Here is a 14,378-nt window from a genome sequence, read left to right as displayed (position 1 = left end):
AACACGTTATTAAGCTGTAATATGGTATTAAAAGTAAAAGTTACCGTTGTGTGGAGGGTAAAGTCGCTGCTGTGCTGCTTGTGTTGTTGACTCTGTCATTCCTGTAAAGCTTAATTAAAAACCCACAGCAACACTTAGAGCTTTCTGACTCCACATTTCAGTGCAGGAACCAGCCAGAACAAGTCAGATTAACTTCACAACTCAGATCAACTTTACACTAATACACAAATAAATAAATAAATAAATAAATAAAATGCACCGACCGAGCAGGAGGAGAGCTGCAGTTCAGAATAAAGTTCCACCTGTTCCAGTTCCGCTTTTACATTTAACCTGGAAAATCCGGAATCCAGGTGAGAGACTCAGTCCTGCCTCTCACTCCACCGGTTCACCCTCATCACTCACTTCAACATCCTTTTATTTATATCAAATAATCCATTTGTTTATTTAATCTTTGTCCATTTTGATTCTTCAATGCAAATTTCATTTCTTGTATGAAATATGTACCGATTCTTTACACGACTCATGTCCTGTTCCAGCACTGATCTCCTTCGTTTACTTTATTCAGTAATAAAAAAAGGAAAAAATGACACCAGGAACTTCTGCTTATCTTTTTGAGGAAGAAAAACATCCCGTGCTGATCTAAACCTCCCACAAATCCCATTACAGGATGGATTTTCCCTACAGCCGCCTCAAACCAACATTGGGAGTCGATTCTCTGCAGAGAGTCGAATCCTTTCGTTGACTTAAAGTGTAATGAATCCAGAGTCGATTCCAAAGCTTTGGAATCGGTTCTACAAAACGTATTCAACTGGAGTTTATTAACATGCTTCATTGGTGGGTAGCACTGTTGCTTCAGTGCGGCACGGTGGCTAAGTGGGTAGCACTGTAGGCTCACAGCAGGTTCGATCCCCCGTGTCTGCGTGGGTTTCCTCCAGGTGCTCCGGTTTCCTCCCACAGTCCAAAAACATGCAGCCAGGCTAATTGGAGACACTGAATTGGCTCATAGGTACCTAGCCGCTAGATGCACAATCCAGTGCATTGTGGTGCCGGTCCCAAGCCCGGATAAATAGGGAGGGTCGTGTCAGGAAGGGCATCCAGCGTAAAAAAACTGTGCCAAAATCAATAATGCGGATCACGATCCGCCGGCGACCCCTAACGGGAAGAAGCCGAGGAAATTGATTGATTGACTGTTGCCTCACAGCAAGAAGGCACTGGGTTCGATTCCCAGGTGGTGCAATCTGCGTTCTTTCTGTATGGATTTTGCATGTTCTCCCTGTCTGGGCGCTGCGGTGTTCTCCCACAGTTCAAAGTCATGCAGTCAGGTCAATTGGAAATTCAGAATTGCCCTAGGTGTGTGTGTGTGTGTGTGTGTGTGTTTGCCCTGTGATGGACTGTCCAGGCTTTTTGTCCAGTAAATTGCACCCACAGCGACCCTGGACAATTAATGAATGAATTGTTAATATCTCTCAAATGTCAATCAACGGAACACTGTAGAGGCAGTATTACATTTAAAACTGATTAAAAAAATACCTCAATTTGTAACAGAACATTCCGTCGACTTCAGCATTACTGCAATATTTATATTAATAAAGTCGAATCGAATAATTGATTCAATTTTTACGACTCAAACGAATCAAACGATGCTCCTCCTAGCCTCTAGATGGCGGCTATGTTCACTCGATTGGTAACTCAAGGCAACAGAGAAAGAGCTGAACCAGCTCGAAACGTCAGTTTTGTGCAGATTTAGACATTAATATTATCGAATAAGGACTCAAACATGAAGTTGGTGAGTTTTAAATAAGCATTTGATTTAATTTTCACAATTATAATAGTCTTCCTGGTCAAAAAATTGCACTATTTCATCTAGGTAGTGTACAGGCTAACATTGTTAGTGGCTGTGTCTCAAATGCGTCATTGTTACCTATAAGTGCGCTAAGTCTAGTATAATATAGAGCTCCATGTTACACTCTTTCTAGTGGACTACGGAGCTAGAGTGGAAGAATTTGGGACGCAGCTTAAAGCGATTTCGCTTTTTAATATACATTGTAGTAGGAACTTAAATTAGGAATAAAATTGATCCAAATGTTTACAATTTATTTAATTAAAACGTTAAAACATTAGTTTAACTTCTAAAATATATATTAAAAAAATATATAAAAAATATAGTTTCATAATCAGATGTCAATAATGTTACTTTTCAGTGGTATGTAAATTGTCATGGTGTTTTACTTATTATTATTATTGCAGTATTGTTTATCTGGACATCCCACTCTGCCCTGCAATGTGCTGAAGTTTAAATGTACCACCATCATGCTGGACTGTGGACTGGACACCACATCAGCTCTGTATTTCCTCCCCCTGCCTTTAGTACACAGGTGAGTTACAGCACCCCATTTGTAAACCTGAATTATTTACCTGCCCCACACAATTTACACAGTATGGACTCTTTTACTAATCTAAGACACCTTTTACATGCTTGGACCGGCTTTGGTTTGTGAAAACATGTCAGGAAACTGCAAATGTAGCATCTGGGATGTGCCCTTAAGGAGTGAGAGGGAAGGGTGTAGGAGCTCTTGAAGATAAGCTGGGGCAAAGTGGTGGGATGTTTTTGTACTATGCACATTTTGCACACAGCCCCTGACATTCGGTTATTTTGTGTTTCAGCCCAAGACTCTCCAAACTGCCAGGATGGGTCTCCAAGGACGGCGCAGTGAACCTTGAGAAAGTGAGCCATGCTGCACTGTGTGCATTATTAGTGCAAAAAATAACGGTTTGAATTGTGGTATAATTATTTACTTGCATCTTGTTCTTGTTTTGTGTTTAAAGGAACTAAAGGAGTGTGCGGGTCGTGTGTTTGTGGACTCGCAGCCGGAGTTTTGTCTTCCTGAGGTGTGTATGAGTGGTGGCTTAGTGATAAAAGTACCGGAATAGTAATCAGAAAGTTGTTGGTTTAAGCCCTACAGTTGCCAGGATGCCTCTGTTGGGCCCCTGAGCAAGTTTCTTTGTATACAAGCATCTGCCAAATGCTATAAATGTAAACGTATGAACAAGCTGTAGTGATAGTACATTTATGACACACAGTATGTTATTTGTGTGTAATTACGGTGGGACACCAGGAAAATAAAAATAAACAAACAGAGCTTTTAGGAATCGGTTTTGTCTAAATAAAGTTCAAGCAAATGAAGGTTTAGGGCCCAACAGTGGGGCTTAAACCTGCAGCATTCAGACTATAGGTTCAGTACCTTAATTCTAAGCTACCACTATCACCTGAGATCAGATATCAGTGGCATAAATGAATTAAATTGTTAGCTGAATTTTTTAGGTGCTCTATGTGTTGCTACAGACCAAAGCTCGTTGTCTAGACAGCCCAGGACGTTATGTGAGGGGCAGAAAGGTGTAAAATTTGTTTTGTGTCTGTTTTTACAGAGAGAACTGGTGGACTTGTCGAATGTGGACGTGATCCTGATCTCTAACTACCACTGCATGATGGCCCTGCCCTACATCACCGAACACACCGGCTTCTCGGGTACCGTCTACGCTACCGAACCCACCTTTCAGATCGGCAGGTAAGACGGCAGGATCCAGATGGTTTTTATTAACACCATCGCAGGTTTAAAAACCTGCAGGATGAGAGTTTGTGAGGAAATACAGTCACTGCAGTTCAGTGTTTTCTCTCAGACTGTTGATGGAGGAGCTGGTTAATTTCATGGAGAGAGTTCCGAAGGCTCAGAGCGCCACCTGCTGGAAGAACAAGGACATCCTCAGGTACCTCACCTCTCCGGGCTGACTCTAATGGGCTTAGTTCTGTAGGATAGACTGAGACGATGACAGACAGAGAGATAATCAGATGATATTAGGATGTTTTTGGCATTTTGCAGACGCTTCTATCCAAAGTATGTTGGCATTATGTTGTCTAAGCTATTGAAGGGCCTTGCTCTAGGGCCCAACAGTGGCAGGGATGGTGCATGAACCAGCGACCTTTTGATTACTAGTCCAGTACCTTAACCGCAAGGCTACAACTGCCAAAATTAATGCTAACAGTTGCTAACTGCAGTTATAAATCAGTGATATAAAGGGATGTATTATGTGCTTCCAACTTTGCAGCAACAGTTTAGGGAAGGTCCTTTCCTGTTCCAGCATGGCTGTGTTCTATAAAGACATGATACAAAGTTTGGTTTAAAAATCAAGAAGCTCCAGAGTCCTGCACAGAGCCCTGACCTCAGCCTCACTCATCAGCTCTGGAATGAACCGGAACATCAACTGAGGCTTTTGTGGCCAAGCCATACAAATGCTCTTTTGGCTAAATAAGCACAAATTCCCACAGACATACTTCAAAGTCTTGTTAGAAGTCTTTTTAAAAGAGTGGCTGCTGTTATGGCTGACAGGATCACACAGAAGTCACTTACTTTGTGCTTATGGTCAGGTGTTCACATGATTTCGGCCAGATAGTGTACTTCAGGCAGGGTGGGGATGTGGTCAGGCTTTGTTTACATGTCACACACGGTAATTCGGGATCACAGATAAGGATTTGTTGTTGGTTCAGGTTGCTTCCCGGTCCACTGAAGGACGCGGTGGGCGTGTGGTCGTGGAAGAAGTGCTACAGCCTGCAGGAGGTGAATTCTGCTCTCAGTAAGGTGCAGCTGGTGGGCTACTCGCAGAAAGTGGTACGTCTTTGATTCTCAGTTCATCTTATTTAATCACCAAGTCAAAAATTCATGTTCAAGAGCTAGTGCAGAGTGAAACACAAAACAAATATAATTAATCAATGGAAATGGTGGCAATCTGGTCCCACTGTGGTTTACTTTATCCTCCACTCTCTCTGTCCTTGTTGCAGGAGCTGTTTGGTGCAGTGCAGGTCACCCCTCTGAGCTCCGGTTATTCCCTGGGAAGTTCCAACTGGATCATCCAGTCTCACTATGAGAAGGTGTCGTATGTGTCCGGCTCGTCCCTGCTCACCACGCACCCTCAGGTCAGCTGATCCTCACGTCGCCACCCGCAGAACACACTCGCTACTCGCTCTGATAGCACGTGTCCCGTAAAGTGTATCACACAGTCACAGGAGCAGAAAACCACCCAGAACTGGCGCTGATGGTGTCCTGACCTAGGCTGTGTCTGTTTTTTTATTTATTTATTTATTGTTTTTACAAGGTATGATCAGAATTAAAATGAGCTTGTATTCTTCTTCATTTTCATTCATTTTTGGCATTTAGCGGACGCTTCTATCTAAAGCGAGGGCCTTGCTCAAGGGCCCCACAGTGGCAACCTGGCGTGGGTGGGGCTTGAACCAGTGACCTTTTGAATTACTAGTCCAGTACCTTAACCGCTAGACTACAACTGCCCTAAAGAGCTTGCTTTGTGCATTTATATTCAGCATTCAGCAGACGCTTGTTATCCAAAGCGACTTACAGTATACAGTCTAAGGGCCTTGCTCAAGGGCCCAAAAGTGGCAACCTGGCATAGGTGGGGCTTGAACCAGCGATCTTTCGAATTACTAGTCCGGTACTTTAACCGCTAGGCTACAACTGCACAGACCTATGCTTGGTTTTGTGTGTCCATACCATGCCGATAGACCTCAGAAAGAGATTGACTTGCTGTCTGTGTGAGGTGACTAAAAGTGAGCCGATCCATAAAGTGTTTCTTACCATTAACAAACTGTGTAAGTTAACAAGTGTTACTATCTAGTATAGCTAGGTTACTAGTTTATTCTGGCATGTGATAAAATCCTGCTCTTTGATTGGTCAGATGATGAAATGATTGTATGCTCCTGTGTGCAGCCCATGGATCAGAGCTCTCTGAAGAACAGCGATGTTTTAATCCTCACCGGCCTCACCCAGATCCCCACCGCCAACCCGGACGGCATGCTGGGAGAATTCTGCAGCAACTTGGGTCAGTTCACCAAAAGATCAGCACACCTTTTTTTTTTCAGAAAAGTTGGGACAGAGACAATGAAATAGAGAAGAATAAAATAAAAATATTGACTATTTAATGCAATTACTATAATACAGCAGTATGACAAATTACAACTGTATAGGAAAACACTACATATACTATATATACAGTATATATATTACTATACTATATGTACAAATACTGTATACTATGTATAGACTCTGATACATACTTCTTCTCTTCTTGTCTCAGCCATGACGGTCCGTGCCGGAGGGAACGTCCTGGTGCCCTGTTACTCCTCTGGAGTGATTTACGACCTGCTGGAGTGTCTCTACCAGTTCATGGATTCGGCTAACCTGGGAACCACGCCCTTCTACTTCATCTCGCCCGTGGCTAACAGCTCTCTGGAGTTCTCGCAGATCTTCTCAGAGTGGTATGTAGACCAGGCGTGAGAAGATCTGATCCGTATGGTTTTGTCCAGAAATCAGCTTGTTCACTGCATTTTCTTTCTCTAAGGTTGTGTCAGACGAAGCAGTCGAAGGCGTACCTCCCTGAACCTCCGTTCCCTCACGCCGAGGTAAGCACGGACTCTCCTCATCTGTAGATATAAGCCAGTTTTACACCATCCTGGTGCTTTCTGGGTATCCTGCTGTCTGTAGTTACTTAGCAGGTTATGATGTATGTTGTGTGTGCAGCTGATCCAGACCAACAAGCTGAAGCACTACCCGAGCATCCACGGAGAGTTCAGCAGCGAGTTCCGGCAGCCCTGCGTGGTGTTCACCGGCCACCCTTCACTGCGCTTCGGGGACGTGGTCCACTTCATGGAGCTGTGGGGCAAATCCAGCCTCAACACCATCATATTCACTGGTCAGTTCACGTTTAGGGCTTTACACTGGGGATAATTCAGGTCTGTGGATGTTTGGAAGAATGTATACGCTTCCTACTGTACCAGTTTGATTCGGTACTGGCTGGTTGAAGTTCTGTGCTACTTAGGGTACTGGACTATTAATCAGAAGGTTGCCGGTTCAAGCCTCAACATCCAAGTTCCGACTGTTGCTGTTGTTGGGAATTCCCTTGACTTGTAATCAGAAGGTCACTGGTTCAAGCCCGGCCATTGCCAAGTTGCCACTGTCGAGCCTTTAACTAAATTAGAATCATTCACAATTGTAAGTCACTTAGGATAAAAGCAATGCTCAGATACACTCTGGGCAGGTGTAGCCTAGTGGTTAAGGTACTGGATTAGTAATCAAAAGGTCGCTGGTTCAAGCCCCACCACTGCCAGGTTGCCACCGTTGGGCCCTTGAGCAAGGCCCTTAACCCTCAATTGCTTAGCTGATATACTGTTACAGTACTGTAAGTCTGTCAGAAAATACAGACTTATTTTAGATCATCCAACACTCCCGAGAAAAGGGCGTGTCTAAATTCTTAGATCCCCTAAAATGCTCCTACTGAGGCGCCTTATTTGTGAGTGATAATCAGACTGAATACTCAGCGCTGAAGGCAATCCCAGCATTCAGTGCGGCACGACATCTCTCACAAAAAACGACAAACGTGTCGGACGAATCAATGCGGAGCAACCAACAGAGTTTGATTAGATGTCGCATTAGAATCCTCTCTACTGAGGCAGCTGATCAGGTAGGCAGTAGGGAGCAGGGTGGGGTCACCAGGTTCTGTATTAATGGTTTATTTGGTGTTTTCGTCACGTTTCGTTGCAGAGCCAGATTTCCCCTACCTGGACGCTCTGGCTCCGTATCAGCCGCTGGCCATGAAGTGCGTGTACTGCCCCATCGACACTCGCCTCAACTTCCACCAGGTGTCCAAACTGCTGAAGGAGGTGCAGGTACTCACCCTAATTCCTCCCAAATATCTGATCTACTACTGCACACGGTACACGTTAAAACATGGAACGTGTGGTAGCATGTACACGTCTGTGCAGCTTCTGTAAACTTAGGGCAGTAATAATCATTAAAAATCACATAAATATGGAGTAATATCTTTAGAAAGAAGCTAGAAGGAAACCTAGAGGTGCATCCTGGTTGCTTTAATGATGCTTTATGTGTTTGGAACTCAACTGGAGTCGCCTCTTGCAATCTGGACAGAAACGTAATATCTATCTTGCCATAAAATGACACATACGTGTTAAACATGGCATTAAATCCAAATAAATACATCTTGCAATCTGAATTGGGCATATTTTGGGATTGGAAAGGCACACGAGGGTCTAAAGGAGCCACAATTTACTCCGCACTGCTAGTGAGTGACTTCAGAGCAAGTTTCTATAAGCCCAGGCTTAAATTCCGAGGATTTGCCATGAAGAATGGGATAAACCGCCCCAATCCAAGTGTGCAAAGCTTGTAGAAACGAGCCAAGAAGACTTGCAGCTGTATTTGCTGCTGTAAGGGGCTTCTACAAAGTAACTCCCAACAACACACCTGCACCTAATACACTCATACCAGCACAACACACGCTATCATGTACTATCAATACTAATAACATTAGTGTCATTGCGGCACTTAAAATGGTCCAAAACCACCACCATCATCTGGTCAGTGGGAATCCAATGGGGATCCCTTTAGTATGATGGATTGTACAGTGTGTACATAGCAATAGGTAAAATACAGTCAATGATTGTATACCCACATGACCCATGGATATATATATATATATATATATTTATAATTAATTTGAAAAGTGGTTTTGTGTGTTGTAGCCGCTGCACGTGGTGTGTCCGGAGCAGTACACTCAGCCCCCGCCGTCTCAGTCTCACCGCTCCGACCTGATGCTGGAGCTGCAGACGCCTCCCGTACCCTACGGCCGCTGCTCCGTCCTCAACCTGCCCTTCCGGCGCTCGTATGAACGCGTCCAGCTTCTCCCCGAGGTCAGGAACCAGCCTGTGTATCTGTGGGGTTGCATTGTTTCTAGTGGTATAAAATTCCCCAGTTAACTGTGGACTAATGTAGGTTCCACTGGACCCATAGAAGTTTTTGAATTAATGTACTTCAACCCCAACAATTATATAAACAGGTGTAATAAATAAATTAGGGAAGGCCTTTTCCTGTTCCAGTAGGGCTGTACCTCTGTGCACGAAGCAAGTTCTAAGCTCGGTTTACAGTGGCCTGCACAGAGCTTTAAAATGAACTGGAACATCAGCTGAGTCTTTCTTGACCAACATCAGAACCCGGCCATATTAATGCTGTAATTTTTTGACTGAACGGGCACAAATTCCCACAGACATACTGTTGTTGTAGCTTAAAGGATCACACAGTGGTCACTCTGTTTTAATGTCCAACAAGCTCATGTTCAGGTGTCCAAATACTTTTGGCCATATAGTATAAATGAATGTGAATGAATTTAACAGACACTTTTATCCAAAGCGACTTACAGTACTGTGGCAGTATACAGTCTAAGCAATTCAGGGTTAAGGGCCTTGCTCAAGGGCCCAACATTGGCATCCTGGCAGTTGCTTGAACCAGAGACCTTTGTATTATGATCTAAGATACTGTAGGATGGTCCAGAACACAAGCATGACCTCTACTGGCTGATCGGGGCGCCACACTAGCGATGGTTGATCCACAGAAGGCATAGCATGATTTTCTGCACCCAACTGGGGACCAGATATGACTAGACTAAACTCTCATCATGTTTCTCTTCATCTTTCTTCCAGCTCGCCAAGTCTCTCGTCCCCGCAGAGGTTAAACCTGGCGTCTTCCTGTCCAACGTGTCGGCCGTTCTGCAGTCCAAGGACAACAAGCACGTCCTTCAGGTTCGTGTCCAGCGCTGATGCACGTCCTGCAGTGTCAGGAATCGTTGCTTTGGGAGCCGGTGCCACATGCTCACCCATTCATCCAGTCACTCACACCATAAAGAGCTCCCAGTTCACCCCGATGAGTGACCGGACCAGGCCCAAACCTAGATTACTAGCTGCACCACTCTGCAGGCACTACTTAGGGTACAACGGTTGCGTCCTTTACACTATGTAGCACTAAGAAGCTTCACGTTGGAGTCATTCAGGCCGTGAGATGCAAGAAGGATTATGAGTTTGCATTGGAAGTGTCATGTGACCCCTGTGTGCCCATGTAAATAGGGCTACTGCGGCCACTCCGAGAAAAAAAGTACATGGAACAGTGGTCTGTCTGCCTGGTGAAGGTGCTGGTATGACTAGTAGAGGAACACATGAGGCGTGTGACTCCACAGCCAGCAACTTCACATGTGGTGGGTGGGAGGGGCAGGTGCTAAATGGGCAGCGTGGTGGGAAATGACTAAATCGGGAGACAAATGAGAAGAAATGAGCAGTGGTAGAGCCAGTACTTTTATAACCATAGATTTAAATGTGTGTGTGTGTGTAGCCAGTACCGAAACCTGTCCCAGTGGCTCCCACTAAGAAGAGAAAACGGTTGATCGAGGACGTTCCCGAGGTCCCGAGTCCCAAACCGTTGCTGAGTGGAGCTATACCTCTGGAGGCCTTCCTCGCTGCACTGCACAAGGTAGGAGAGAACCGGGCGTGTCCCAATTACGCTATTATCCATGCAAAGCGTAACCACATTGCTTGTGTGGTTGGTTAGTGGACAGTCCATGAAAATTCATATTTATGGTAGAAGCAGCCCAGTAATACAAATGCTCTTTTGTACTACTGAATGGGCACAAATTCCCACAGACGTGCTTCAAAGTCTTGTGAGAAGCCTTCACAGAACAGTGGCTGTTGTTCTAGCTGAAAAGATCAGAGAGGTCATTCTATATAAAAAGTTAATAATAAAATAAAAGTAATAATTAATTTATAAAAATAAAAAGTTAATAATAAAATACAAATAATAATTAATCTATAAAATAATAAAAATTAATCTATAAAATAATTATAAATAATTATAATAATTATAATAATAAAACTATTTTTATAATAACTATTTTAATAATAATAAAAATATTAATAATAATATCTTATAAATAATTATAATTATAAATAATATAATAAAATACTTATTTTAATAATAAAATAAAATAAAACGTTAATAATTGTAAAAATAATTATAAATAATAATAATTATAATAATAAAGCTATTTTAATATCTATTTTAATAATAAAATAAAAATAAAAAGTTAATAATGATAAAAATAATCATAAAAATAATTATAAATAATAATAACAATATAATAAAAACTATTTTAATAAAAACTATTTTAATAATAAAATAAAAATAAAGTTAATAATAATAATAAGTTTAGTCAATTCAATTATAAATAATAAAAATAAATGTAATAATAAAAACTCTTTTAATAATAACTATTTTATTAATTAAATAAAATAATTATAAATAATAATAAGTATAAATAATAATAATTATTATTACAATAATATAATAATAAATTATTATTATTTTATTAATAGGTGTCTAAATACTTTAGGCCATATAGTGAATATATGGGGCTCTTGACTAAAGCAGGTTATGGGAGTTTTAATGCCTTTCCTGACGCAGCACTTCTAATTTTCATTGGAACCGACACCTCCAAATTGCTAGGCTGTTGGGCCACCCGTATCACCTGAACGGCCGATAGCACAGCGGTGGATTAAGGATCTAAAAACATTTAACGTGACACAATAGCAGAGCAAACAGAAAGGGTGCGAATACTTTCTCCCAGCGCTGTATTCAGGTTACAGGAGCTTCGTTCTCACCCTGCAGAGCCGCGAGGAAAATAGTGCTGTGATGTGATGTTCTCCCGAGGAGCGAATGTGCTGGCTAAGCACTAAAGCGCGCGGCCCGTCTTCAATCACCGGCTGATTTAGAGTGCGGCGAGTCTGAAGGCGGTCGACCTGCAACATCGGGGCGGAGAAAGTAGCGGCGCTCAGCTTTCAGTTTAATTACAGCTTGATCGATATGCTAAGGGTCTGGGAGGGAGGCCAGGATTCAAGAACAAGAACAAGAGCGTTGACATTTTCAGCATTCAGCGGACGCTTTTATCCAAAGCGACTTACAGTACAGTGACAGTATATTGTCTAAGCACTTGAGGGTTGAGGGCCTTGCTCAAGGGCCCAACAGTGCAACCTGGCAGTGGTGGGGCTTGAACCAGCAACCTTTGGATTACTAGTCCAGTACCTTAACCACTAGGCTACACCTGTCCCAAGAGCGAGAATGTGGGTGAGCTCTCTCTGTACACATTGGACGCATTTCCCATCACCCTACACTCCCGAGAAGAGGGCGTGTCTAAATCCTCAGATCCCTTAAAATGCTCCTACTGAGGCGCCTCGATTCTGAGTGATGATCTGACCGAATGACGAGGAAGCGCCCGACGCCTCCTCAGCGCTGGAGCCAATCCCAGCATTCAGTGCGGCACGACTTTCCTCACCAGAAACTACAAACATGGCGCAAATTATGAACACTTGAGGTCTTTTCACATGTAAATAAATTCTAATTGATGTTTAATGTGTATAAAGGTGCAGGAGTGTCGTTTATTTGTAAATTCGGGCTCGTCAGGGACAGTTTAACCATTTTCGGTACACGGAGGGAGGCGTAATCGCTCTAATCTCTGTAAGTAGAGCGTCTAAACAATCTGCCTAATGAGTTCCATGTCTGATTAGAATCCTCTCCACTGAGGCAGCTGATCAGGTAGGTAGTAGGCAGCAAGGCAGCTCACTAGGCGCCTGTATTGGGGGGGGGCTGATCACAGAAGGCGGATCCCAGCAGGTTCGGGTGGAAAGTAGTGATTATTTTTCTATATTGTGTTTGGCCAGAGCGGGATCTCGGAGGTGAAGGTGGAGGAGACGTCGGGGGGTCACATCCTGCACCTACAGGCGGAGGACGCCCTCATCCAGCTGGAGGACGACGCCACGCATATCGTGTGCGATAACAACGAACCTCTGCGTACGGCGCTCAGAGACCTGGTCCTGCGCTTCCTGAAGAAACTGTGACCTCCAGTCGACTGCATATTCCAAACTCGGTGGATCTGTAGACCAGTAGACTGGTGAGAGGTACCAGTATAACCGTAGAGTTAGTATGGGGTGTGTGTGATATCCTGCTGGCACACACACACTGGTCTGGATTTTTTCGCTTAGTTTCTCAAAGTATACACTGTGGTCAAAAGTATGTGGACACCTGACCGTGAACTACTATCATTTATATTTACATTTCCAGCATTTAGCGGACGCTTATATCCAAAGCGACTTACAGTACTGTGACAGTGTACAGTGTAAGCAATTGAGGGTTAAGGGCCTCGCTCAAGGGCCCAACAGTGGCAACCTGGCAGAGGTGGGGCTTGAACCAGCAACCTTCTGATTACTAGTCCAGTACTTTAACCACTAGGCTACAACTGCCCTTCTGTATCATTCCAAAAGCATGAGTGTTAACCTGAAGTTGGCCCCTTTTTTTGCAGCTGTAACAGTCTCCACTCAGTGATCATGCTGGAACGGAACACCTTTGCTACGAAGCCAATCGGTGTAGCGAAAACACCAGAGTCCACAAACTTTTGACCATAGTGTTCACATTCCATGCTATTTTATTCATTGGTGGTGTAGAAAGGTATACAATGTTATCTAGCTTTGTGCCACTTCCTTGTGTTCCTTCATGTTCATATAAATAGGGTTAGTTTGACTGCACCTGTTGTCAAGTACATCAACCAGGATGGTAAGAGTGAAAATTGTCCTAACGGTCAGATTTATTGGTCTTTTATGACTGTCCACAGTCCATGAGTCTGCGATCACCATGGGTTTAGAATCTGGTGCCCCAAATAAAGCAGCAACCAACTTTTATTGCTGCAGAGTCTTTTTTTAATGGCTGCAGTAAAACTGGCTCAGTTTATGTGGACGCTGAAGTTGGCAGCTGTACAGAATCATTATCTGTGTCACAAAGTTTAATGACAAAAGTATTCTAGCGATCACTCGATCAGCCCAACACCGAGTAAACAAATGGACGTATGTTTCAGAATTAGGAAAAGCAAGTACGAACGTTCCTCGATTTTCTTCAGTCTGATCATTTCCACTGAAGCGGATGATCAGACGACTCTGAGCTGGAGCAGCCGCTGTTCGTCCGCAATAATTACGAACACACCGAACACTCAGCTGTGTTACCAGAGTAATCCGAGCCTCAGGTTCTCTTCAGTGTACAGTAACGCTTCGTTTTTTTTGTTGGACTTTTTTCTGTAATAAATGATATTTTTACGTGTGTGTGTGTGTGTGTGTGTTTTGTGGTGGTGTTTTTCTCCTCTGCATTAATCTTAGATTGGGCAAAAGTTTCACCACTAGAGGTCAGAAACGAGCAGCATCGTGTAATAATCTGAATTTAACTGACGATGTTCCGAGAATACACTATACAGTCGACCCCTGACTTACGAATTTAATTGGTTCTGAAGGGCTGTTCTTAAGTTAAAATGTTTGTTAGTTAAAGCTATTTTTCCCATAAGAAATAATGTAAACAGAATTAATCCGTGCCAGACCTCCCAACCCCCCCTTTACCCCTAACCTCTCTAATGTCTTAAATGCTCTTTTTTGTTATAAATACACG

General features: G+C 43.2%; 2 protein-coding genes across 5 annotated transcripts in view; one reads left to right on the top strand and one right to left on the bottom strand.

Annotated features, from left to right (window-relative positions):
• The window catches only part of kif13bb (kinesin family member 13Bb), a 38,186-nt gene extending 38,050 nt beyond the window's left edge, over positions 1-136 (bottom strand). Inside the window, exon 1 of one of the 3 annotated variants that reach the window (XM_063001705.1) lies at positions 45-136. In XM_063001705.1, the coding sequence (XP_062857775.1) occupies positions 45-99 (55 nt within the window). In that variant the 5' untranslated portion in view covers positions 100-136. The remainder of the gene's footprint in view (positions 1-44) is intronic. The other 2 variants (XM_063001704.1, XM_063001703.1) reach the window with 2 other exon arrangements.
• Positions 137-1,697: 1,561 nt separating this feature from the next.
• On the top strand, positions 1,698-14,039 carry ints9 (integrator complex subunit 9). Of its 2 annotated transcripts, XM_063001001.1 has the most exons (18): positions 1,698-1,786; positions 2,248-2,375; positions 2,665-2,725; positions 2,827-2,889; positions 3,427-3,566; positions 3,679-3,765; positions 4,544-4,664; positions 4,835-4,969; positions 5,775-5,886; positions 6,142-6,322; positions 6,406-6,466; positions 6,585-6,756; positions 7,605-7,729; positions 8,600-8,767; positions 9,554-9,652; positions 10,236-10,373; positions 12,614-12,843; positions 13,801-14,039. In XM_063001001.1, exons 1-17 carry the CDS (start codon positions 1,778-1,780, stop codon positions 12,788-12,790), a joined length of 1,977 nt encoding a protein of 658 aa, XP_062857071.1. In that variant the 5' UTR covers positions 1,698-1,777; the 3' UTR covers positions 12,791-12,843; positions 13,801-14,039. The 2 variants fall into 2 exon arrangements, with proteins under 2 accessions (XP_062857071.1, XP_062857070.1); XM_063001000.1 differs by lacking the exon at positions 1,698-1,786 and having other exon boundaries at positions 2,260-2,375; positions 12,614-12,850.
• Positions 14,040-14,378: the final 339 nt, after the last annotated feature.

Source organism: Trichomycterus rosablanca, chromosome 9 (assembly GCF_030014385.1).
Source record: "Trichomycterus rosablanca isolate fTriRos1 chromosome 9, fTriRos1.hap1, whole genome shotgun sequence".
NCBI classification, from domain to species: Eukaryota; Metazoa; Chordata; class Actinopteri; order Siluriformes; family Trichomycteridae; genus Trichomycterus; species Trichomycterus rosablanca.
Note: the sequence above shows the minus strand (reverse complement) of the source record. Positions and strands in the feature narration are given on the sequence as shown.